Consider the following 25,596-nt stretch of genomic DNA (forward strand, 5'->3'; position numbering starts at 1 on the left):
CTCTGGTTCAACTTTTATCTGAGCTGCATTTTAATGACGTCTTTCAGATGGATGATTTTCATTGGGACTGGCTTTCTTCTGTGTCTGATGATTTTAAGGCACACTGCTTGTTTTTAAAACACCCAGATAAATCTGCTCTTATTGCCCTTTTTTAACTAATATGCTGCGTAAGTTTTCCACATCTGCAGTTTTTGCCAACGACCTGAGTGATCACTGCATAGTTGGTGCTGTGAGAAACACTAAAATCTCACGCTCCGAGCCCGCATCAGTTTGAACTGGGGTCGTATTAAACAGGCTGACAATGTCAGTTTGGGAACATTTACAGGAGAGTTGTGTCTACTTTGTGGACAGACACGCCCCTTTTTGCCAGGTCAGGGTGAAAGGTCGGGACAGGCCTGGTTTGGTTCAGTACCGGCCGATCTCCTACATGAGAGAAACCAGGCCTGGGCAGGAAGTCTGGCTCTGATGCTGATTGGCTACGTTTTCATTAGCTGTGTAATCGGATTACTGCCTCCATCATCAAGATGTAACTATTTTTTACTTTAACGACTGACAGTCCAAACGACCGTAGGAGGTTTTGGCAAACTATAAAGTGTCTCTGCCAGCTGTGACTCCTCAGAGCTTCCTCCTCACTTAAATATCGACTCCACTCCTGTGTCACACAAAACTGAAATGTTGCTTTAACAAACACTTTGTTGCTTCTTGTTCTTTGTTCAGCACAGTATCTGATGGTAAACCTCTTGCACACAACTCTGCTCGTAGTTCCTGCTTACTGATACCTTTTCCTTCACACCTGTCACAGTAGAAGAGGTTTGTAAGGCTTTGAATAGCCCCAACACCAGAAACTCGTCCTCACAATCGTTCTCCTTCCTTCTTGCACTTGGCTGCAAATATCATAGCTGAGCCAGTGTCTTATATTTTTAATCTTTCTCTACAACAGAAGGCTTTACCACAGATGTGGAAGTGTGCCTCTGTACTCCCCCACTGAAAGCTGGTGATTCTTCAACATTTAGTAATTACAGGCCAATTTCCAAACTCTGTGTCTTATCTAAGGTTCTTCAAAGGCTGGTAAATAATCAACTTCAAAGTTATCTGGATGAAAATAGGATTTTATCTCCCTTCCAGTCTGGTTTTAGGAAACTGCACAGTACTGGAACTGCTTCGATAAAAGTTCTCAAAGACGTCTATGAAGCGCTGGATGCAAAGAACTACTGTGCAGCTCTTTTTATTGATCTATCAAAGCCTTTGACACTGTCGACCACAACAAAAACTCTTCTGGCACAACTTCACCTACTTCCAAGCTGCGTGGAGAGGATGAGGATCTAACAGCACAGGAACTCCAGCAACACTCAGCAGCAGCTGCTCCCAGTCCCTTGGTTTATGAGCTGAGCTGCTGACCACAGCATTTTATGTCATAGATTACTGGAAATAGGCCTTTCAGACCGAGCAGCTGGCTGCTTCTCTGATGTTCTTTTGGACATCAGCAGTGCGTTCAGCTCAATGGTCTCTCTTCAGCTTTTTAAATGTCACTAAACGAGTGCACAGGGTTCTGTCCTGGGCTACTTATGTCAACGGTGTGGCACAAAATCTAGATGCATCTGTTCATTTTATACCATCAACATAGTTTTCAAACCATTACAGCAGCTGTTGATAGTATTCAGTCTCAGCTGGCTCAGACTGGCTTTAAATGTAGAAAAAACCAAAGTCATGTTGTTCACAAACAGAAAGAGGGTCCGGCTTTATTTCCTTCTCCTTTATCTGCTCAAAGTATTTCTATTGAAACTGTGGCCTCGTACACAGACCTCGGTATTGTGGTTGATGACAGTCGTTCCTATAAGCCACACATTGAACATCTAATAAAGACACTGAGGCTGAAGTTGGGCTTCTCTTCCAGGAACAGATCATGTTTCACAGGAAAAAGCTTGTTGCTGCCACCTTTTTTTTACCTGCCCTGGATTACAGTGACATGATTTATATGAATGACTCTGCTCGCTCTCTTCATCTGTTGGATTTTGTCCATCATGGGGCATTAAGATTTATAACTGTCTGTAAACCTTTAACACACCACTGTACTCTGTGTTCTCTGGTTAACTGGTCCTCATTGGTCTTACACAGGATGGTCCATTAGTATCATTTTATCTATCAATCTGTTTCTGGGTTACTGCCTCCTATTTATCAGAGTACATGTTAGGCAAACAGTTTAGTCACAGCCTGCAGTCTCAGGACATCATTACATCCACTGTTCCATCAGTTCATGCAGAGCTTGGGAAGAAGGCGTTCTCCTTTTCTGCTCCGTCTTCATGGAAAACATAACCGAAGGATTTAAGGCTCTCCGTTGATTTCACTTGCAGACTTCAAAAGACGTACACATGTTTTTGTGAAACCATCTCTGGGAACTTGTTCTTGTTTTTAATGTGACTGAGTACATTACACAAACTTTTCTCTTATTGTTGTAATTTTAATATGTGTGTCTGGAACAGGTCTCTCTTGTAAATGAGACATTGAGTCTCAATGAGCCGACCTGTATAAATAAAGCTTCAATTACAAAGTCCTTTGTTTAAAAGTTCCTTCAGCTGCCAGTGGGACGTGCTGTGGCTCTATCGGTTGCTGAGCCTTTATATTGTTAGTTAGAAACTACAAATATAATGGCTCACTGTATTTCAGAATCAGAGAAACTTTATTAATCCAGGAGGGAAACTGAGTTGTCATAGCAGCAAATATACAAGAAACAACAAGCACTCATATAAAGTGAGTGTAGAAACAGTTATGATAGATAAATATTCAGAGAAATAGAGAAATAGAAAAATATAGGTATAAATTGTTACGAAATCAGTTTTACCCCGGTTCTTTTATTCGTCGAGGCATCCAGAGACGGCACCAGAACTCAGTAGTTATTTCACAAAACTTTTATTCATCTTCATTTAAGAATAAGAATCTTTACTCTTTAATGTCACAAATTCCTCTTTGTATGTAACATAACAACATACATGATACAGCTGCAGCAACTGAGGCGAGGAGAGAGGCAGCAACAAGAAAACTGGAAGGAGGAGACCAACAACACCACCTGTGGAAATCTTTCCCCAATCAAGCGTCATCATATCAGCATTTCATCAAAAGCACACATGCTCCGACCTGACGATGCAGAGGTGTGGCAAAATCATTGAAATCATTTATGAAACAAATGAGTGCATCAAAAATAAGAGTGGAGCTGCAATGAAAGAGAAGTGAACTTTCTTCAGTCAACACAAAGTTTTCCCTGACAGGTGACATTTAATTAAAGTGACTTTATTACCACACACACATTCAGAGGCAGTCTACAGGAGCAGAGCTGCAGCTATTCAGCAAATGTCTCCCTGCAATCCTCACTGCAACACCTACATGTGAAAATGAAACCACCTCTACTGTTCACACATGAAACGTCGTGTGAAGAACCAGTTTTCCTCAGATCTCTGTTTTAGTAACTCTGAAGTCAGAACTTTGGATTTTTGCATCCTGTTTGTACTGATAACTGTCAGTGGATTATTTTGATCTCAAAGAAATCTTTAACACACATGTAGTGATGGGACGTGTGCACTGAAACAATGGTTAGGAAACAGAAATCGCCTGAGAATCTGCTCATGTTTAAGATTTCTTCTTTACAAACATTTTCTATGGCTGTTCCCAGTATGACCAGTGACACAAAGCATGGGAAATGGGGATTAGTTCATTCAGACAAATACACTTTTTAAAATGTAAAAATAAAGAAATGAATCAATAAAATAAAAGAAAGAAATAAAAAATAAGGGTCTGAGGCGTCTGTCTCACTGTATCCATGGCAACAATTGACTTTCTTTCCTTCATATCAGAACCACATCTTTGAAATCAAAACATTTAAGATTCAAATTCAACCACAGATGTGTTCAATTAGATATTAAATGAAGCAGTGCAATGTTTTTATCACTATCCAAGTTTGAACTCTAAGTGGAAGATTTAAAAAAGAAACACACACACACACACACACACACACACACACACACACACACACACACACACACACACACACACACAGTATGCAGACATGATTTAGCTGATGATAATATAACGACTGCACAGACCCGTGGGATGATTCATGTCCTTTTTCTTACTCTATTCAATGATGAACTTCTTGCTTCAGGACCTTCTTGATGAATTTGTTTTCTAATCCACAGTTTTCTACCTGATCTGTGTGTTTGAAGTAAAATGTGTTGCTTCAAATGTAAAAGTTAAACAGACAGAAAGCATCAACGTGGACTTCAATCAGTGTTTTGTGTTCATACAGGTCAGCTGTTGCACACAGAGCTCCTGGATTTACACTGTGCCCTGGTTCCTGTGTTTCTGTATGTAGTTTAGTCTAAAGTGGATCCTCCTCATGTACAGACTGAATTATCTGTTCAACAATCAGCATTTCTGATTCATGGATTTCATTTGTCTTTGCTAGTTTTGACTGAGATTTTAACATATCTGTGGTGGCATCTGTTCAGTGTTATGGAAGTTTTACAGCACTAATCTCACTTCACTGCTTTCTTTCATTTGTGCAACATCTCTAAAGTTAGAAATATCCTGTCTCAGAGTGACGCTGAAAAACTAGTTCATGCATTTATTACTTCCAGGCTGGACGACTGTAATTCATTATTTTCAGGATGTCCTAAAAACTCGCTGAAAAGCCTTCAACTGATCCAAAATGCTGCAGCAAGAGTCCTGACAGGGACTAGAAAGAGAGAGCAGATTTCTCCTGTTTTGGCTTCCTGTTAAATCCAGAATTCAAAATCCTGCTCCTCACATACAAGGTCTTAAATAATCAGGCCCCATCTTATCTTAATGACCTTGTAGTACCATATCACCCTATTAGAGCACTTCGCTCTCGCTCTGCAGGCCTACTTGTTGTTCCTAGAGTATTTAAAAGTAGAATGGGAGGCAGAGCCTTCAGTTTTCAGGCCCCTCTTCTGTGGAACCAGCTTCCAGTTTGGATTCAGGAGACAGACACTATCTGTACTTTCAAGATTAGGCTTAAAACTTTCCTTTTTGCTAAAGCATATAGTTAGGGCTGGACCAGGTGACCCTGAATCCTCCCTTAGTTATGCTGCAATAGATGTAGGCTGCCGGGGGATTCCCATGATGCATTGAGTTTTTCCTTTCCAGTCTCCTTTCTCACTCACTATATATTAATAGACCTCTCTGCATTGAATCATATCTGTTATTAACCTCTGTCTCTCTTCCACAGCATGTCTTTATCCTGTCTTCCTTCTCTCACCCCAACCGGTCGCAGCAGATGGCCCCGCCCCTCCCTGAGCCTGGTTCTGCCGGAGGTTTCTTCCTGTTAAAAGGGAGTTTTTCCTTCCCACTGTCGTCATAGTGCTGCTCATAGGGGGTCATATGATTGTAATTTTTTTTCTATGTATCTACTGTACAATATAAAGCGCCTTGAGGCGACTGCTGTTGTGATTTGGTGCTGTATAAATAAAATTGAATTGAATTGAATTGAATTGAAGAATTTTATAATGAACTATTTACAGGTGTATACAGACGGGTCGAAAGATCCCAAACCTGAAGCAACAAGTGTAGCAGTGGTAATTCTGCAGTTAAGGCTCAAGATTGCAAAAACAACATCAAATCTTCTGAGTATATATGCAGTTGAGTTATATGTCACACTGTTGGCTTTAGAATGGGTGGAAGACAGCAGAATTTCAAAAGTAATAATATGTAGTGATTCATTGTCAGCATTGAAAGTAAATTTGTATGACGTCCTTTTGCTCATCATAGAGTGTCTGAAGAAAATAAACATATAGTGATAATGTGGACTCTGGCTCATAGAGGTATTGTGGGTAATGAAAGAGCAGATTGGCTAAAGCAGCTGTTAAAAAAGTAGACATAGATGTGCAGATACCATTGTTGAAATCTGAGGGAAAAGAATAGTTTGCACACAAAGTAAGAACTTCTGGAGAATGGCATGGGATAATGGAACAAAAGGGAGACATGGGTACAAAACACAATAGAAGTTAAGAGGAGTAGTGGGTTAAATAGGCAGCAGGAGAATACAAACAGGTCATTGCTTTCTGAATGGTTCTCTTTTTATGATGGGGAAACATCCGACTGGGTTATGTGATGGTGTAATGCTGTGGAGACGGTTGAACATGTGGTTATTAGTTGAAGTATAGAAGTCAAAGGAGAGTGTTGAGGGTGGGAACTGGTGGTGAAATGAAACTTACGTTTGAAAAAGTGGTTAATCAGTTAAGTCATGATGAGGTGAAAGGAGTGGTTTTTCATTTTTGAGAAATACTGATGTCATCAAGAGGATCTGAGGATCTGGAGGAGAAGTAAGAGTAAAAGCCAGGAGATGGCAGTAGTGCAACATCTTTGGATGCAAGCTGCTGTTAAAAATGACAGAAGAAGAAGTTTGCTTGATCGTTCCTCAGCTCGTCTGTGTGAAGCTGAGTGTAAAGAGGCTCCTGCTGTCAGAGAAACACTCTGACTGTTTCACAGACTCAGACATGTTCAGACTCAATCTCAGTCAGAAACTCAGCATCACATTGATGAAGCTGCAGATTCATTGAGGTTAATTTCTGATTCATTTCTTTGCTGCCAGCTGAAATTTAAATGTAATTTAAAAGAAGGATTGAAGGTTATTGAACCCAAAGATTTCACATGAACGTGTATGAATTGTATGATATGTCTCTCCTATTTTTCCATGATCATATTTTGATGTTGATTGTGATTGGTTTCATTTGTTTCTTCATTGGTTGTAGTGTTTTAATGTTTAGATTGTCTTTTGTTCCATGTTGTAATTGTGTATAAAGTTTGATTTGAATGACAGTTACACTCAAATGGTTTCAGTGTTGCTGTGTTGAGTGTTTGCATGTTTAATGTTTGTATGGAAGACACAGAAAGACATGTGACTAAAGAAATCTGTGCTAGAGGGACTTTTTAAATAAATAGTAGAAAACAAAACAGATGTTGAAGCGCCTTGAGGCGACTTTTGTTGTGATTTGGCGCTATATAAATAAAATTGAATTGAATTGAATTGAATTGAATTGAATTGAATTGAATTGAATTGAATGTTGAATTCTTTAGAGAATTTTCTAAAAATCTTTTTCTTTCTAAACAGAATCCAGAATATTAATGTTTGACATGGAAGCTGTTTCTACAGGATCCTGATGGACACTCAGAGGTTTAGAAAATGTTCTCATTAGTTGTTTACAGCAGAAAATCAACCGATGTGAACCAAAACAACAAAAATGCACAAGTGGTGTGTGAGACTAGAAATGATAGAATCAGTGCTGCTGATTTCATTACTCTGAACTTTTAAAGGCAGGTTTTGTATCTGAGAGCAGGGACACTTGCTGTGTTCAGTGACTGTAAGTTCAGGCTACCCTTGATTTAGTTGCTAGATGTTTTTAAACTGTGTTTATTTTATAAGGCTCATTAAAAGCCATCTGAACTAGAGATGGACCGAGCCGATGTTGCATATCGGTATCAGTCCGATACTGACCTAAATTACTGGATCGTATATAAGTAATAAATAAACAAAGATGTAATCCGATCTACTAAATATCACAAAAGCTCCTCAGAAAACTTGCGACATGGCGTAACCCAACACATGACCACATAGGAGCAGTATGTGTCACGTGATAGAGCGGCTGTGGTGTGCGAGACCTGTCGGCGGTCTGGTGGAGCATTTGGAGCCTCGCGACGTGCTTCCAAACCGGCCGACGTGGTTTCTTACGGACTCATCTCAGACCCAAGACTTTGAAGGCTCGCCGGCTGTAAATCGTCTGTAATGAGACGCTTTGCATGTCTGAGCTGAAGTTTGTTATCAGTGTTCGGTTTAAAAAGGCTGCATCTCTGATGGTTGGCATTAGATCAGTGCCTATGGAATTGGCACCTTGCACATTTGGAAAGGAACCAAGACTGAATTATATACACAGGTTTTAGAGCAACATGTGCTCCCATGGAGATGATGTCTTTTACATGTTTATGGAGGATGTTGCTAAGCTGCACACTACAGCAGGGCTTTGTAGTGGAAGACCGCAGGTTCTGCACCAGATATTTGATGATATTTGTGACATCACGAGAGGAAAAGCCGCAGGACTGTTGAGCAGCTCTGTCCCTTATATCAGACAAAAATGATGCTCTCCCAAAAGTCCAGCACCTGGTCTCCTCAGTTCCCAGGTGTTTATGGATGGTTGTTGAAAGTAGAGGTGATGTTGGAAACATGGCCATGCTGCAAGCTTTTTGGGATGTTGCTGCCACCAAATTCACAATGAGCTCATTTGTTTTCTATGTTGCATTATGAGTAAAGTATGGGTTCATGAGATTTGCAAACCATTCAATTTTATTTACATTTCACACAGTGTGTCAACATTTTGTCATAAAATAATATTAACAACAAGAAACAGCAACAACAATAATAATAATAATTGCAGTGCTCTATTAAATGTGCTGAAAATATGAAGTCAGCCTGCGCGTGCTGTGCATGTCTGTGACGTAATCGCGTGAGACAGGCGGTTTCCTGTCCTTTTTGGCCCTCGCTGCTCGCCGTATTTCCGCGCGGGTCTGCTGGATGGAGGAGGTAAAGTTTGTTGAACAGCATGTATAACTTCATCTGAGCTTCGTTAGTCTTTCTTAGCCTGCTGCAGTTACAGTTACAGCCGCGTATCTGTTACAGTGAACCTGCCGTCAGCTGTATAACGTTAGCATTAGCTTGTGGTGATGCTAAGCTGCTATTAGCAGGTCCTGTTCAGCGCTAAGTTGTGTCCGGACGACTTTACAGTTTAGTTTTCTCCGTATTACGATCACCAGATAACTGTGGATGGCCTCGTGTGTACGGAAGCTTCGTGGTGAAGCGCTTTGGCCTGTGGGAAATGTAGGAAACACCAGGACGAGCTGCGCACCGCAGGAAACCGCTTTGACTAATCAACCTTATTTTCACTCACTTCATTAATAAAAGTCTTGTCACTTGGAGAACTGCAGTTTTCACACATCTCGCCGTTAATGTCACCCAGCTAACGGTGTAGTTTCAAGAAACAATGCAGTGTTCCTGCCACGAACATCACGACGGAAGCCCTGCAGGGTCGATCTGCGCAGCGGCTCTGATGGAAACGCCACAGATAGTAGCTCGTTCTCCTTCTTCCGGTTTCTCCTCTTAGTGTCTCCATAGCAACTCATCTGCCTCCTCTCACCTGGTCCCGAGGATCCAGGTCTGTCACCTGGTCTCAGGTTCACCCTGAGCTGGCCCTCCTCGTCCATTCCAGTCACTCTAAAGACAAACTGAACATTTTCCACTACGACACATCCAGCTGGGTTTTAGATTTTAATTTGAAGTCATTGTCACCATCTCCAAAACAGACACCAGAGCAGGTCTAACTCCTGTTGCATCCTTCACTCAGTGACCCTTAACAGCTGTATTCACCCACTCATCATGTAACACCACAGTTCCTCTCCTGGTTTCTCTGACGTGTTTCTTGTGGGACACTTCATAAACATGCTGCTCTGTCTTGGGTGGTCGGCTTTGCCATTTCCAGATTGAGCGTTGTTATATATCTGGGGGATTACTCCTGATTAATTATTTGAGCTGTCTCGTACTATGTGGCTGTATCAGTGTGAGTGCAGCTCATCATGGTGTGTCGCACTAATTTAATAACAGTAGATGTTAGCCTGATGTCCTCTTAGAGACCAACAGAGCAACGCTGCTGATTTTATTTTTGTATTTTATAGTTTGAAAGTGACACTTGGGACACAATGAGTGTGCGTCCCAATGTATTGTGCTCCTTCAGACACAGATCCACACAGCATGTGTATATAAACCATGGAAGAAGCAGAGCTTTCATAGTGACACACTGCTCAGCTTCACAGTGTGTGTGACACAGGTGGGTCACTTGGATGGGCAGAGGTGAGGCCTGGTAAAAAGCTACAGCTGTAAACTGTGACAGTGCTCATATAGGGGGCTGTTGGGGTTGTCTCACTTTTGGATGCAGGCTCCAGGGGCCGTTAGGGGAATTGCAGTTTTTGGCACTTCTGCACAGGTTTCAGTTTTCAGCCCTGGAGGTGCCGCCTGATATGAGGTGACACTTTTGTCTTTGTCCTCTCACCGTCTGTGAGAGATGAGTATCCACCATGTGAGTCCCTCCCTCTCCACCAGTCGGTCAGACGTCTGCCCGTCCTCCAGTCTGTTTCGGCTAAAAGGGAGATTTTCCTTCCTGCTGTGGCCGAGGCCTTGCTCATTGGGGTTGAGCGGTTGGTGGGATTTTCTCTGTACTTCGTGGTCTGTGCCTTCACGTGACTGTTGTTGTGATTTGTTGATCACAGAGACCTAAAAGACCTGGTGACCTCTAATTTCCTGCTTCTAAATCCAGACAGGCTGTTGTGCTCGGCCCTAAAACTCTTAGAAACAGCATCATCGTGGCCTCCAGTGAAGCTGTGAGGAGCCATCTTTGAGCAGAATATATCATTCAGTGTGCACAAACAACCACGTAGGTCTGTGAACTAAGCTGAGAGTGATTCTAGCTGCACGATTGTGAGTCAGTGTTATCAGACAGGTGCCATGAAAAGCCTCAAAGCCTCCAGTTAACCTGAAACGCTGCAGCACGAGTACCAACAGGAAGTAGAAAGAGAGCATATCTGTCACATATTAGCTCCTCTTCACTGACTCCCTGTTAAATCCAAGATTTAAAGTCCTCCTTCTGACAGACGAGGTCTCGAATAATCAGCCTCTGTCGTCTCTTAAAAAGCTTGTAGTACAAAGTTATACTGATAGAGCACTCCCTCCTCAGACTGCAGCCTTATTTGTTGTTGCTAGGTAGAATAGGAGGCAGTGCCTTCAGCAGTGCCTTCAGCTGTCTCTCAGTGGCCCGTCTCCTGTGGACCAGCTCCCAGCTTGGATTCACGAGACTCCCCATTTAGTTTTTGTGTTTTTTCTCAAACCTCCTCCTCTTGTTCTAATGGAGATTCTGGATGTTCACAGGTGTGATCCAGTGACATGATGGAGAGTTTAAAGACGCGGCTCCAGTTCCCCAGCCCCGTCATACAAGCCCAGGTAAGAGGCTCTGTGACTCCTCCCATCCGAATGATACAAATGATCCTTCCCTTGTCTGCAGAGATTCCACAGGTACGAGTGATTTGTTACTGATAGAAGTAAACTAGCAGCTCACACAGGCAGAAAATCTCTACCATTAACAGGAATTCAGCAACACTCATAAAAAAGTCTCCTGATAAGACAGAGTAAAGAGTAACGTAACTATTTGATAGAGAAACATGACTGTAAGGTGCACGGATACATGTGTGCAGCTGTTGGAGGATTTTAAAGAGACAGGAGGTGAGTTTACAGTGTAACAAGATCCAAGACACAGAGTTACTTTGTATGTTTGCTGGCAACCACGAGGGTTTCTGAGTCACTCACACTCGTGTGTATAATGTGTTTATGTAGAGGGGAGGCAGGTTTTACTGAACACACAGACTCAGGTCCCTGTGGGCACATTCATCCATTCATTCATTCACTCACTCTGTAGTGTTGGTTTCTCTTCCTCTCTTTGTTATTGTGAATCATGGGACAGAAGTGTGATTTCTTGTGTTGCAGACGGTGAGAAGTCTTGTTGCAGCTGTCTTAAAGGAAAAAGGGTCAGATGGGCAGATCACCTGGTCCTGTGCTCAGGTGAGTTCCTGTAAGAGTCACATGTGATCATTTCTTTAGTTACATGAAGTATAAAAGAGCAGGAACATCTGCTTCATGTGGTCCTGTGTTTTATCCTCAGTGACTTTGACACATCTGCTGTGAGGCTGACGCCTCTGATCTCACAGTGTCAGCTTTGTTTTTATACACAGATATAAAATATGGATATGCACTGAGAAACGAGCATAGTTATATTTCTGACTGTCTGAGTCCAAATTGAATCAAACCTTGTGGGATTGAATCAGTGCTGAGTGGCTGAACTGAGTGGGACAGATTGCACCTCTGTCTCTGTCCGTTTTCATTCAGGGCTTCAGTGCATGTGTGGAAACGGCACAGATAGTCTTGTTAAACTTCTGAAACTCTGACTGCATCACTGTTGTCGTTCAGGGCCCAGCACTGGAAGCTTTGTGGCAGCAGTGCTGCAGTGACTGTGCTGTGGTGTGTTCAGCGTGCTGTGACACCTTGGTGTTATTGGTGGACCAGGGCCATGCAGACCTGGACTACATCCTCAATGGTGTCCTCAACCTCCTGCCTTCTGCAAGGTATGCAACACGCAGTTATTGGACGCCATGATCCTGCCTCAGAAAGCTCAGCTGTTTGTCAAGGAGTCTGATAGAGGCTCTGTAACCTGCATCCATGCAGCGTTACAGCCGCTGCACAAAGGCACAACATGAAAGACGGACCTCAGCAGGACGAGGTCGTGTATCAGCAGGACAAAGAAGGCTCTCTTTAGCATGAGAATGCTAACACTGGGAACTGAGAAGAGGCATGAAGAAGGCCGTGTTTGTCCACTGTTACGAATTCAGTCTTTAAATCCCTTTAAAGGCCCACTCACACCTCGCCTCAGGTGACCTCAAAGGTCACATGATGGGTCGCGGTAAGGTCTCATAGTGGTTCAACCCTTAACCCTTGGTGTTGACAATGACCTACGCTTTTGTTTATACTCATGTGACGACGCACATGACAAATAGCTCGATGACCATCTCCAAGGAGGGCAACGCCCTGTAGGGTTTGAGTATGTGGGTCTCTCCACCTTGTATAAGAAGGAAACATCTTTAAAACTTAATCAAGTCCAGTCGCCTTCTTTTCCAGCTACCAGTGTGTAACACAGAGTCAATGTTTCCAGTGCAGGAGTCCGACTGACAGTCTACAAACCGAGTTAGACACATGGAGGTCACAGCTTAGTCTGTGCTGAGGATAAATCCACGATGTCATTGCTCTCCATCAGGGCTCATGAAGTAAAGAAAATAGCTTTGAAACATGAAAATGTTAAAGGTCACTGTTCCACAGATGCTCTCTAATCTGGACGCTGACCTCGTGGTGCAGCATAATGTAACTATTTGAAGCAAAGAAAACACTCAGACTGTTAGTTTTTTCAGTTATTCTGACTCTGATATCCAACAGACACACTCAAGGGTTGATAAAAGTCATTCGGCGATTGTTGGAGATGCAGGCTGACCAGAGCGATGGACTCTTCACCTGTCCGTATTCTATCAGGTAAGTATCTCATGTCTAATATCTAGAGGTGTTCATACATGTTGTCTTGTGTAATCTATCAAGCTACATATAGCTTGTAGCTTACTGCTAGTCCAAAGAGGCAGCATTGGTCCATCACCCACTTGAAGTGCTGTAGGAGTCCGGTGCTCTGTGGGGTGGCAGTCGTGGCCCTGGTGCTTCAGTCGCAGCTATAAACTGGCTCTTGGAGCATGAACATCCCAAACTAGTGCGTGTTGAAAAATACTGACTACATGTAAAGAGTGAGAGGGGGCAGGCAGGGAATGGGTACGTTTGTATCTCCCTGACTTGATGCCAGCATTTAGACGTTTTCCCTGGTGGACAGGACGGTTGCTTCCCTGTGCCGTCATGTTGGGAACAGGTGCCCATAGTCATTTGTGCATATGTGACTAACAGTTGCTTAGAGTACTTTTTAGAGTTGCTGGGTGAGGTGGGTACCCCATCTAGCAACTCCATAGTCCTACTGGGGGACTTTGATGTGGTGGTGGCAATCCCTGAACCAGAAGATAGACATTGGAGGTTCAGGAGCAGCAGGTTGAAGCGTCCTGTTAGGCTTGGCTATCTTCTGGCAGATATCGACAGGATGAGTGTAACTCTTGCAGAAGCTGAAGCAAAAACTCAGCTGTACGAGGAGCTTGGTGAGGCAATGCAGCAAGACTTTTGGAGCTTGGTCCGTTTTGCCATCACTGTCGGATCTATTCCTGGTGGGTGTTGTTATCGATGCTGTTTTGAGTAATTCTGCAGCTGAGAATCAGAGAATCAGCACCTCCAAGTCTGAGGCTGTGGTTCAAAGCTGAAAACAGTGGAGCAGCCACTCCAGGTCAAGGACGAGCTGGCGCCAAAGTTGGAGGCGTTTAAGTATCTGTGGGTGTTGTTCACGAGTGAGGACAGAGTGACAGACGGTGCTGTGGCTGCAGTGATGGGCCGCTGTAAGAACCAACAGGGTTTTAACATTAAAAGTGATGTTTGGTCACAATATAGTGAGCTCTCCTCTTTTTAGTGTATAAAATCTGTCCTGTGGATGAATGCAGACTTCACCTCAAAGGCAAAGACACTCGTGAACATCCGTATAAAAATCAGCGGTGCAACAGAAAGATCTCCCCTGTCCAAATTGCCTGCCAGTGCTCTGAAACACCAGACTTTGAGTCACAATAAATAGAAGAAACTCCTGATTGTTTGCTTCCTTTGTGCTGAAACGTGGGGAGTGCTCTGATAGGCTGACGAGTTGGCGCTGTATTGAAACTCAGGGTCTGGAAATGGCGTGCTGAAGGGTGACACGTGGTCAAACAGGTTACGTCATGTGAAGACTGGAAACACGGAGGCTGGATCTATAATGGTATCAGTGGATGCGTTAGTGTGTGTGGAACTGCTAACGTTTAGTCTCTCACAGTACGGATGTTGGAGGACTATTTATGTGACTGCATTCTGCAAAAGTGACGATGTGTAGCACTTGGCCAAAAAAAGGGTGGATGCTTTAAAATAACACCGTCAGTAGTTTTTAGTGTTAACAGTTTGTTCTTTGGAGAACTTGTAATTCAGTTTTATTCATACAGCAACAAATCACAACAACAGTCGCCTCAAGGTGCTTTATATTGTACAGTATATCCTATAATAATACAGAGAAAAACCCAACAATCATATGACCCACTTTGAGCAGCACTTTGGCGACAGTGGGAAGGAAAAACTCCCTTTTAACAGGAAAAAACCTCCAGCAGGCTCAGGGAGGGGCGGGGCCATGTGCTGTGATTGGTTGGGGTGAGAGGAGGAAGGCGACAGGTCTTGTGTGGATTTAGGCCTTCTTAGTTTGTCTTCGTTGTAATAGACTGACTCAGTGGTTTGTTGGGAGCATAACTTGAATCAGAGCTGGGACACTGACCCGTCCATTGCAGGAGCAGCCCTCACCCGTACGTCACAGCCCTGGAGAACAGAGAGGACTGCTGGCCGGCTCTGCTGTTCGAGATCGATGACTTTATCCAGAAAGCTGTTGACAGGTAAGTCTTACTGGTTCCTGTCGTATCCTGTTATGTTGTTGTCTTTGAAGACAACTGGACATTATCAGATGATATATTTTCAGAGGTTCTTCTGACTCCAGTGTGTGTGTACGTTACAGAGATAAAGAGGCTTATATCACCATGCTGGCCCCCTTCCTTCGGTACCTATACTGCCAACCGCACAGGCAACCCGAGCACGCGCTCCTTCGACAGAGTCTTCTTAGGGTGCTGCTGCCCATTCAGGGAGGATCCAGGTCCGCCCCCCAGAACGAGGAGCAGGAAACGCTGTCCCCAGTGTCTGACAGGCTGCTGCTCTGTCTTTGTCAGCTGGTTCCACACATGCAGGTAACAAGCTGAAGTTATGTTAGGTAACTGTACAAAGACACGGCCGACATGTTTCCACTCTGTATGTTACAGTCCACCATCCTTTAAATGTGTCTCTCTTATTTGCATACGCTCAGATTGACAGGAAGTGACTAACACAGAGAGCAGGATGGAGCTATGTCAGCCTCTCCTCTCTGTCCCTGCAGGTGGACAGCGTGGAGGCAGTCCTGGAGCTGTGTGCATTTGTGGGCGCTCTGCTCCAAGATCTAACTGGGAGCTCTGGAGACCAGTGGAAACCAGAGAAAGCGGCGCTGGCTCTGCAGCTGCTGTGTGCGTGTCGGCGATGCCTCGAGTTCAACGGAGACTGCAGACCAATAATCGGCTTAATACAGCAGCTGGTTCCAGCCTGTCAGGTGATGGCTGTTTGTAAACAGACACCAGCAAAGATAAAGAAGCCGCGCTGCTGTGCTGGTTAACGTGAGCGAGCCTAAATATGGAAGCAAACAAAAGGGATGCTTTTTCTTTTACGTGTGCAAATGTCTCTGCTCCAAACCTGAGCCTGGACTCCCAGCAGTGGCTTATTTGGCATTAATGCTTATCAGCTTCTTCACTCACTGCAGCGAGCTGACATGTGAATATCTGACACTCAAAGACACTTTGTAGAAATGTAGCATTGTTTGGTTCAGTGTTTTCAGCCTTGTTGCTCCTACCAGGGAGAGCACACCTGAGTTTGAGGCCTGAACAGGTGTGAAACCTTTTGTCCTCCATGATGGCTGAAAATCAAAGCGGGTCTCACTTTAGCGCGCTCACGCTGCCCGTGTCTCTGTGTACCTGGAGAGGTTTACACGTGTGGGTCAAATGTCCCCCATTGTGAACCAGTCAGTGCTGTAATGTGTGAGCCCTCGGGCCTCTGTGGCCTGCGGCCTGTATTGACCTGTTGGCATCGCTGTTTGTTTTCTGTAGGAGTTGCTGTTGGATGAGCTGGTGATGGGCGTGGCCTTGCTCTTGTTGGAAGCCCCTTCAGATCAGCTGACCAGCCTTCTCAGACTTGGTAAAGTGATTATTTTGGACAAAGCTCTGCTGGCTTTAGCTTCCTTTAAGAGACTTTGAAGCAGTGAAAGAATTAGTGGGAACAAAACTAGGTCCTGTGCAGGTCATGGTTGGAACCTCACAGAGCTTTGTGTCCTACATGAGATATTCTTTCTCTTAACACAGCACTGAGTTTGGTCCCTGAACAAGCGGAGGCGTCGCCCTGGTTGAGTCCGGTCCTGATTCTCCCCGTGTTGCAGCTCCTGTCCTGCTTGGGTCTCACTGAGCCGCTGTCTGACCAGAACACACACAGCACCACCCACAGGCTGGCTCACAGCCTGCTGCACAGAGTTAGCAGGCCCACGGATAAACCCCAGCAGGTAACCCAGCAGGTGACCCAGCAGGTAGCCCAACAGGTGACCCAGCAGGTAGCCTAGCGGGTAACCCAACAGGTAGCCCAACAGGTAGCCTAGCAGGTGACCCAGCAGGTAGCCCAACAGGTGACCCAGCAGGTAGCCTAGCGGGTAACCCAACAGGTAGCCCAACAGGTAGCCCAGCAGGTAGCCTAGCAGGTGACCCAACAGGTAGCCCAACAGGTGACCCAGCAGGTAGCCTAGCGGGTAACCCAACAGGTAGCCCAACAGGTAGCCCAGCAGGTAGCCTAGCAGGTGACCCAGCAGGTAGCCTAGCAGGTAGCCCAACAGGTAGCCCAACAGGTAGCCCAGCAGGTAGCCTAGCAGGTAATCCAACAGGTAACCCAGCAGGTAACCCAACAGGTGACCCAGCAGGTAGCCCAACAGGTAGCCTAGCAGGTAACCCAGCAGGTGACCCAGCAGGTGACCCAGCAGGTAGCCTAGCAGGTAGCCCAACAGGTAACCCAACAGGTAACCCAGCAGGTAGCCCAACAGGTAGCCCAGCAGGTAGCCTAGCAGGTAGCCCAACAGGTAACCCAACAGGTAGCCCAACAGGTACCCTAGCAGGTAGCCTAGCAGGTGACCCAGCAGGTAGCCTAGCAGGTAGCCCAACAGGTAGCCCAACAGGTAACCCAGCAGGTAACCCAACAGGTAGCCCAACAGGTACCCTAGGAGGTAGCCTAGCAGGTAGCCCAGCAGGTAGCCTAGCAGGTAGCCCAACAGGTAACCCAACAGGTAGCCCAATAGGTAACCCAGCAGGTAGCCCAACAGGTAGCCTAGCAGGTAGCCCAGCAGGTAGCCTAGCAGGTAGCCCAACAGGTAACCCAACAGGTAGCCCAATAGGTAACCCAGCAGGTAGCCCAACAGGTAGCCTAGCAGGTAGCCCAGCAGGTAGCCTAGCAGGTAGCCCAACAGGTAACCCAACAGGTAGCCCAATAGGTAACCCAGCAGGTAGCCCAACAGGTACCCTAGCAGGTAGCCTAGCAGGTGACCCAGCAGGTAGCCCAACAGGTAGCCCAACAGGTAACCCAGCAGGTAACCCAACAGGTAGCCCAACAGGTAGCCTAGCAGGTAACCCAGCAGGTGACCCAGCAGGTAGCCCAACAGGTAGCCTAGCAGGTAGCCCAGCAGTTAGCCCCAGGCCTGTTTCTCACATTCAGTTTTTGGAGTCTTTCTTTGAGGTGTAGCCACGTAAAGAAACACTGTTACAATAGTGCAGGTAGCTGTTAGGTGGTGAGTGGACAGAGCATTAGAGCATAGACGACATCCATCCAAAAATACTGTTTCCCTCTCAGTGTCATAGCAACAGGGCTGTCTTTAGTGCCTCTTCTTCAGGGTCAGCATCCAGTCTCTGGAGTGTTGTTCCTCTGGGATGCTTTGCTTGATCCTTAAATTACACTTCATTAACATTCATGGTGCATCTGTAGCTTTGCTCTTTGTTCTTTATCATTTGTTTCTCGTGAATCTGTCTCCCTCAGCCTGCCCCATCACTGCCTCTGTCTCTGAGTTCCTGGTATAGTGAGCTCAGCGTGTCTTTGTCGGTACTGCGCAAAGTGGCCAACAATCCAGCAGCAGCGACCGATTGGCTGTTGGCGGTTAGCTCCACCCTGTCGTCCAGCCAGCGCCTGTCCTCCTCTCTTGTCCTGATTGTGACTTATCTCATCATCATGGGTCAGGAAAACATCTGCCAGCTGGCTTTGAAAGCAAGCCAGGCTGTCGCTGCTGCCGACCCCTGCCAGGTAGATAACCCACACAACTGTTCTCTTAAATCTGTGGACTGAATATAAAGTAATGCATGTTGTTCCCTCTGACATGTAGATATGTTGTATGTAAGGGAGCTAGCTTGTGTTTGTCTTTCTAAGAGCAGGAAACACATGTTGATAACCTGGTGTTTTGGCACCAACACATGACTTTGAAATAGTTCAGATCAGCAGGAAGATAAAAGCTGTCACTGCTGTGTGATTGCTGCTGATCTGCTGCCGTATAAAGGGAGAGGTTAGGGAGTGCTCTAAGGGGACAGACCTCCCTCTGGACTTGTGTTGGAGTCACTAGCTGCAGATGAAGTGTGAAGTTTACCCCTCATTACTCAAGCGTGCACCGGGCCCCAGAGGATTCACCTTCTGCTCTAATTGCTCCCAGAGTGCTGCACACACTGGTGTTTGGATGCACTGGTTGAAGGTTGTTGGCATATTTGAGTCCTCTGGAGATCTCTGCTCGCTCATACTTGTCATGTTAAACGTGCAGCAGCAGGTCTTTGTTACAGGAAAAGCCAGAAGCTAACCACTATGAAACCTTAATGATGATTTACTGCAGTGATGTTGATTCAAAGTGATGTTTTTGGCTCGACAGCATTAAACGTGTGCACGTACAGGTCAGTGATGCAGCCTCTGTACGGTCTGACAAAGTGCATTTAATGTTTGGTTGGTGTGTTTGCTGATGTGGGTGTTTCCCTCTGCAGGTCCCGCCCCTCGTGCTGCTTCTTTTGTTCAAACTGACCAAAGAAAAGAATCCCGTCCTGGCTCACGCTGTTCTCACAAGCCTGCCAAACCTCGGCACTCATAAGGTACGCAGCACGACTAAGAAGAACCTGTACTGACTGTGAGCGTCTGGAGACAGGGCTGGAACATCAGCAGCACCTTTCTACTTCATCTGAGCGCTCACAGTGTGTTTTAGTCCATCATACACACATGTGAGCTTTTATCTGTGGGGTCATCCAGGTCATGTAGTCTGAGGAGCTTCTCTTCATCCAGGAGGCTCCTAGAGTTTAAAAACCAGGGACCCGCGTGTCCCAAATACCAGCCTGTGAGCACAATCCACCAATAGCAGCGAATATCTGAAATGTTCCCCTCTCGATGTTTAGCACTTTGACAAAGGAGCAAAGAGAAATTCCCACGTCTTCCACACAGTGTTCTCTGTGTGAACACAGACAGTGTTTCTTGTACCCAGTTTGTAGGAGCTGGGATTGGACTCCACCACAGCAGCCTCTGTGTGGGATAGATGCAGTGCTCTGTAGTATAAAGCACTCTGTCAGTGAGCTGGACTCTCCAAACCAGCAGTCATCGTCTAACATCTGCCTTCTTCAGCTGTAACCGTGTGTTTCTCTTGTAAACTTGGCTCTGATCATATGTGCTGTAATATTCCAGCTGTGCTTCCCGATCGTGCTGCACAGTCTGCACATGCTGGCCGGCTCCCCCAAGCTGAGAGCAGTGGGACTGCGCCTCATGACCGCTCTGTGGAAAAAACAGGTTTGCAATAATAACGCATTACTATAAATGTCATATTCATGTGTTCAAAGCTTCTGTTTGTCTTTGATTGTGTGCTGCTTTGGTCATGTCTGTAAGGACCGGGTCTACCCAGAGCTGCAGCGTCTAATGAGCCAGCAGGACAGCAGGGTGGTGCTGGGGAGGGACGCCCAGTGGGAGCAGATCCTGGCCAGGGCCGCCTGTGTCAGGGACATCTGCAGAGAGAGGTGGGTCCTCCCATACTTACAGAAACAGTGGGCACTTCCTACATTCACTGGTTCATTCATTCAGTGGACTTTGCATGCACAGTGCAGACAGTGTGAGCTTCCAACACCAGGATTCTTCATCTTCCCTTCTAATGAGTAATAATCACTGACTGGACTCTTCATAGATGTTTCTGCTCAGCAAGCTGATGAAAGTTCAGAAACATAGAAATATTTGTTTTTTCAGTCACATCAACTTTGCTTGTTAAGATAAATGAATGCACTTTGTAGCTTTGCAGTGAATGAAGCCTCAGCTCGACGCTCCACTGAGTCCCTGTTTCTCCAAAAATCAGCAGGAGTCCAGTTTTAAATATTTCCGTACAAATGTCCAGAGCAGCTACATGTGCCTGAATCCAGAAGGATCAAAGTCTTACAAAGTTCAGTTCAAACAGAGAGACTGAGAGGCAGCTAACTTCCTGTCTCTGCCAGACTGTCAAAATAAAAGCATACATTTGAAGCAAAAGAAATCCAACTATGTCAGTCTGTAAGCACTGTTTCCCATATAATACAACTCTAAGCAAGTGAGCCATAACTTTATAGTTTTAACCTTTAACCCAAAAACTATGTTGATCATATAAACTCCACAAACTGCATCCAGGCTCCTGCACACGTCCTTTACATGTTAGCTGCTAGCTAATGCTTGTCAGTTTTTGTGAACTGGCCTTTATGTGTGTTGATGAAATAAAACGATGATTTTATTTGATTATTTCCTTTGTTCTAACCAGCTGGTGCACACTGTCCATCCTCCCGGGGCCTGTTACACCTGCTAACATGTACATGCAGCTTTTTTAGCAGCATTAGTGAAAACCTGGGAAACCCTCTGGATGGATGCTACAGTACAAATTTAGCAAATCATTGAGCTGTTTTGTTGTTTTCACAAATGCTTACGTTTGCTTTTATTGTGAAACATTTGCAGCCATAAGAGTTTGCAATGATAAGAAGCTGTGTTTGGCATTTACTTACTTACACGTGTCCTGGCACTTTTAATGCTTTTTTCTTAAATAAAAATGGTAACAAAATTAGAAGAAACACATTTCCCACTTTGTTCACGCTGATGTGTGTGTTAACCAGGCCTTACCAGCATGCAGGGGACATGGTGGCTGCCATTTCACTCACTTTAAAACAGTGCAACAGACCAGACCTGGCAACCCCGGCTGCTCTCGTCCTGCAGGGACTACAGGAGCTGTGTCGAGCAGAGGTACCTCGTCTGTCTCCATTTGTCTCTTTAAATTCAGGAATCCTCATTTTTCTGGATCATAACTTTTGAATCTTTTCCAAAGTTCTGGTCTTAAAACAAATCTTTCTTTCTCAGGTGGTGGATATTATCTCAGCATGGAGAACTGTTTGGCCTGAGCTCAGCTGTCACTCACAGCCAGAGGTGGTTCAAGCCATCGCTGAGCTTTTGGCTCTGGTGCCTCAGCTCACAGTTAAATCAGAGCAGTACGAGGTGCGTCGTAACGTTCATGTTGCTCTGTGTTGAGGAGCTAACTGAGCGACACAGGAACTCCACCAGGTTATGTTTTTCTCTGTGGTTCTGTCTGTAAACAGGACTCTCACCAGCTGTTTGTATATTCTAACCTCACTGTAGAGTCACATCTCTACATCACTGTGTTTGGTAGCTAAAGTTAGCACATCAATGTAAAGTTGTGTAGAAGCACAAAGTACAGACGTGTGAGGGTCTCAGAGTCCTGCTGTGGTCGGACTTCACAGTAACTAATAAATGGATCAGCGAGTGTGAGCCTCTTTTTAAAAACAGAAGTTTTGGTCATTTGTTGCTCTGGAGGATTCAACACAGTGCAGCAGTGGCCGTCCCAGCAGATGAATCCTAGACCATGCAGTGCTGCTTGTTGGAAAGCTCTCCTCCTCTCTAACAATGATATGGCAGTACAGCTTAGGTTTGCAAAGTTGCATCTAAACAAACACAAGACCAAAACCAAACATGGCGTATTAGCACAGGACGCCTGATAGGGATGCTTTTGGGTTGCAGCCACAGGACCTGTGCACAGTGTTGAGGAGTAACAGAATACATGTAAAAAGTAATGAGTAACAAGTCTGCAGAATACATAAGAAACAGGTTGGAATCCTCTATTGATTCTAGTGCTTTGTCTTATGTGTGTGTGTGTGTGTGTGTGTGTTGTATGTGCATTAAATTCACTTTTTATTTTGTGTCTTTGCTCTTAGAAATTAAAAGAAGAGGTGGTCAGCATTCTGTGGACTTATGCTCTGAGCGAGGTCTGTATATACTGTATCTACACACACAGCTGACATGATGACTCCTACATGCACAAATATGCTGTGATGTCGCACAAGTTTCATCATTTTGTAGGAAACAGAAACATGTGTCTGCACCTTTGTGTTGTAACAGGATCCAGAGGTGTCCAGCTGTGGCTACAGGGCTTTGGCAGACTTTCCTGAAACAGACCACACCATAAACCACCTTCCTGAGGCAGTTAAGAGTCCTGCTCCACTCTCATAACAACATCATAGCAGTTTGACTGACTCGTGCTTTCTAACATATTAGCCAGATCATTTTGCAATGTTTCGTTATTAATTGTCCTCAGACGTTAGTCAGATGTAATTATGCGGCACTAGTTAATGAGGAAGCTGACCGTTTCAGTTGTTTTAGCGTGTTCAGAAACATTCCTGTACGTCGCCGTGTGTCCGCTCTCTGTTTGAATCGTCCTGCTCTGCTCTTCTCTTTGGTTGAAGGCCCGACCACCTGCAAAGCTCCCTGAAAACGAAGAAGATGAACAGAGTAAAGAAAAGGAGGAAGATGAGAAGGATCTCTCCGTCCCAGGCTCATCTTATGTGAAGCTGATGACTCTCACCACCTCGTCTGTTCTTCCAGGTAAACCGGAGCAGCCAACAAACCAGCAGGTTGTATCCTGTGGTCCCGACAGAATAAAGTGCTTCTAGAGATCCATCCAGGACACGAGACAGAGCAAGAGGCAGTCGACATCACAAAGCAGACATCCAACAATGAGTCTGGGGACCACAGCGGGACCCGACATAATCCACGTCTACTGTTGGAAGAAGCGTTCAGTGATCAGCGGTCTATAGATATGGGGAATGCTAAAGGCACGAACACAGGACAGAACCATCAAACCACGGCCCGATTACTCGCCTCTCCACGACACAGGAGCTGCTCTGTGAAGCTGTGGAGGCACAAGAGCCAGTACACGACTCTGAAAGGCATTAGAAACAACACAAGCACAGGCTCCTGGTTCGTTGCTATCATGTCATTCTGACAGTACAAGAGCACTTGAGACTAGGCAGACCAGCCTGACTCCATGCCCCACTCATGCACACTGACCTGCTAGTTACTGTGCTTCAGCGCACTGCTAATATTCATCAGGACCTGTGGAAGACAGTACTGGAGTGTGCAGTGTACAAAGACAACGTCCCAGCTTCTGTCTGCACAGGCTTCAATCCCCAAAGCCAGCTCATCACTAAGAGGTGATGTCATCAAATGTCATCCTGTAGATGGATGACATCAAGCTGTGTGGGAGGAGTCAGTGAGATCCACCTGGGTATACCAGAGCCAGCAGGATGAAGATCAGTCAGAGCCACATCCTTGCAGATGCTAAAACAGATGCTGAGAATCCAGATGAATGGTAGAAAGATCCAGATCCTTAGAGCTGTGGTAGGAGGGAGTCTACCACGGCTGCAGACTGTGCAAAGGTGCTACGGACATTTTCCACCACGTAGTAGCAGGATGTAAGATGCAAGCTGGGATAGCATAAACTCAAAGCACAACCAGGAAGCTGTAGTGTATAGAAACAGCCGCGCCACATATGGACTAGAAGCCCCGTCGACCCGGTAGTAGGGCTAAGGGCCGGGGGTGCTTCAGCTTCCAGAGTAGCAGGGACTGGAGAGGTCAAGAACAAAGTGGTCTTAGTGGCAGCAGGAGCGTTGGAGGCTGTAACCCTGAAAGCAGCTGTGCAGGAGAGTGCAGTCCTGGGACCGCTAAGACACTTTAGGAACACGTGTATGCTACATGATTTAAAACATTTTGTTTAGCACAACTGTTCACAACCATCCACATCACAGCTGTTTGAGCTGTTTGAGCATACCTGCACAGAAACAGACACCAGGTGTTTGTGTTTCCTGCTGGTTCCCTGGAGAGATCGTGGATCTGTCACATCTGCATGTGATACTGAGTAATGCTGATGATGGTGCACTGATGGTGTTTCTTTTATGTTCCCAGCCTTCGAGCTCTTCCTGACGTCACTGGTGAGGCAGGAGATGAGTCAGATGCCACGGGGAATCTACTTCTCAGCCCTGAGGGGGGGTAACCTCCGCTCAGACCGGGGTAAAACGGTGGCAGGAATCCCGTCGTTCATGCTCAAGACCTACGAGAAAAACAAGCAGCCTGGGCTGAAGCCAGGACTAGCAGGTGACCCAGTAACAGCTCATTTAGCTGGTCTCAGTGACATCGACTGTGTGGTGTCGTCGAATGTGACTATGAACATGTCAGCTGCTTTGCCTTTCACATGGGTCAAATCTGTCAGTCAGCATATCAAAGTTATGTTTCTTAAGTTGGTGAGGAAGGGAGAATATGTGGAGCTACAGGAAGGGACGTCTTTCTGAGGAGAGGTTTGGAAAATGAAGATAATCTGCAGATTTAATCTGTGTGGTTTTCATGAAGCCAGGACATGGTGGAGATTTCTAACCCACGCGTGCTGAACAGTGTGTCTGTGTACCAACATGTTACTGTTGGAAGCACCATTATAACTCACCCTTTCTGTCTGTGGTGCAGCTGGGCTGCTCCTGTCGTACAGTTTGTCTGTGCAGACCGATCGTGCTGGGAGACCCATCAGCCGCTTCCTGGTCAGCCGCAGCCGCAGCTACCAGCAGACGCTGACAGCCCTCGTTCATGAAGTACGTGTCGTCTCCTTCCTTTCCTTTCACGCTTGTTCTTTGTCGTGTACGCAGAGCTTGAAAGAGGAACTGTTTCCTTCTTCTGTATTTTGGTGCACAGGTCAACATCCAGCCCTCTGAGTGGCACCGTGCCCTCCTGCTGCCACAGGCCTGGAAGGGCTTCATGAGCCGAGCTTTCTACGCCGTTATGGAGGTTTGTGCAGGTGTTACAAAAGCATACAGTAAAGGCCTCTGACCTTACAGTAAAGGCCTCTGACC

General features: G+C 45.5%; 1 protein-coding gene across 4 annotated transcripts in view; it reads left to right on the forward strand.

Moving 5' to 3' along the window:
- The first annotated feature begins 8,509 nt into the window (after positions 1–8,509).
- Positions 8,510–25,596, forward strand: part of LOC101472932 (focadhesin) — a 28,670-nt gene continuing 11,583 nt past the window's right edge. For 2 of the 4 annotated variants that reach the window (XM_076882058.1, XM_076882055.1), the window contains exons 1-22: positions 8,510–8,584; positions 10,976–11,047; positions 11,588–11,662; positions 12,068–12,222; positions 13,085–13,177; positions 15,085–15,186; positions 15,306–15,531; positions 15,717–15,923; positions 16,474–16,561; positions 16,726–16,919; positions 18,431–18,691; positions 19,411–19,515; positions 20,096–20,197; positions 20,294–20,421; positions 21,529–21,655; positions 21,770–21,904; positions 22,639–22,689; positions 22,823–22,906; positions 23,167–23,305; positions 24,665–24,853; positions 25,217–25,338; positions 25,439–25,531. In XM_076882058.1, the coding sequence (XP_076738173.1) occupies positions 10,991–11,047; positions 11,588–11,662; positions 12,068–12,222; positions 13,085–13,177; positions 15,085–15,186; positions 15,306–15,531; positions 15,717–15,923; positions 16,474–16,561; positions 16,726–16,919; positions 18,431–18,691; positions 19,411–19,515; positions 20,096–20,197; positions 20,294–20,421; positions 21,529–21,655; positions 21,770–21,904; positions 22,639–22,689; positions 22,823–22,906; positions 23,167–23,305; positions 24,665–24,853; positions 25,217–25,338; positions 25,439–25,531 (2,733 nt within the window). In that variant the 5' untranslated portion in view covers positions 8,510–8,584; positions 10,976–10,990. Of the gene's footprint in view, positions 8,585–9,072; positions 9,213–10,975; positions 11,048–11,587; positions 11,663–12,067; positions 12,223–13,084; positions 13,178–15,084; positions 15,187–15,305; positions 15,532–15,716; positions 15,924–16,473; positions 16,562–16,725; positions 16,920–18,430; positions 18,692–19,410; positions 19,516–20,095; positions 20,198–20,293; positions 20,422–21,528; positions 21,656–21,769; positions 21,905–22,638; positions 22,690–22,822; positions 22,907–23,166; positions 23,306–24,664; positions 24,854–25,216; positions 25,339–25,438; positions 25,532–25,596 lie in introns of those variants that run through there. The other 2 variants (XM_076882056.1, XM_076882057.1) reach the window with 2 other exon arrangements.

The sequence above is a fragment of the Maylandia zebra genome, linkage group LG3, assembly GCF_041146795.1.
Source record: "Maylandia zebra isolate NMK-2024a linkage group LG3, Mzebra_GT3a, whole genome shotgun sequence".
NCBI lineage: Eukaryota > Metazoa > Chordata > Actinopteri > Cichliformes > Cichlidae > Maylandia > Maylandia zebra.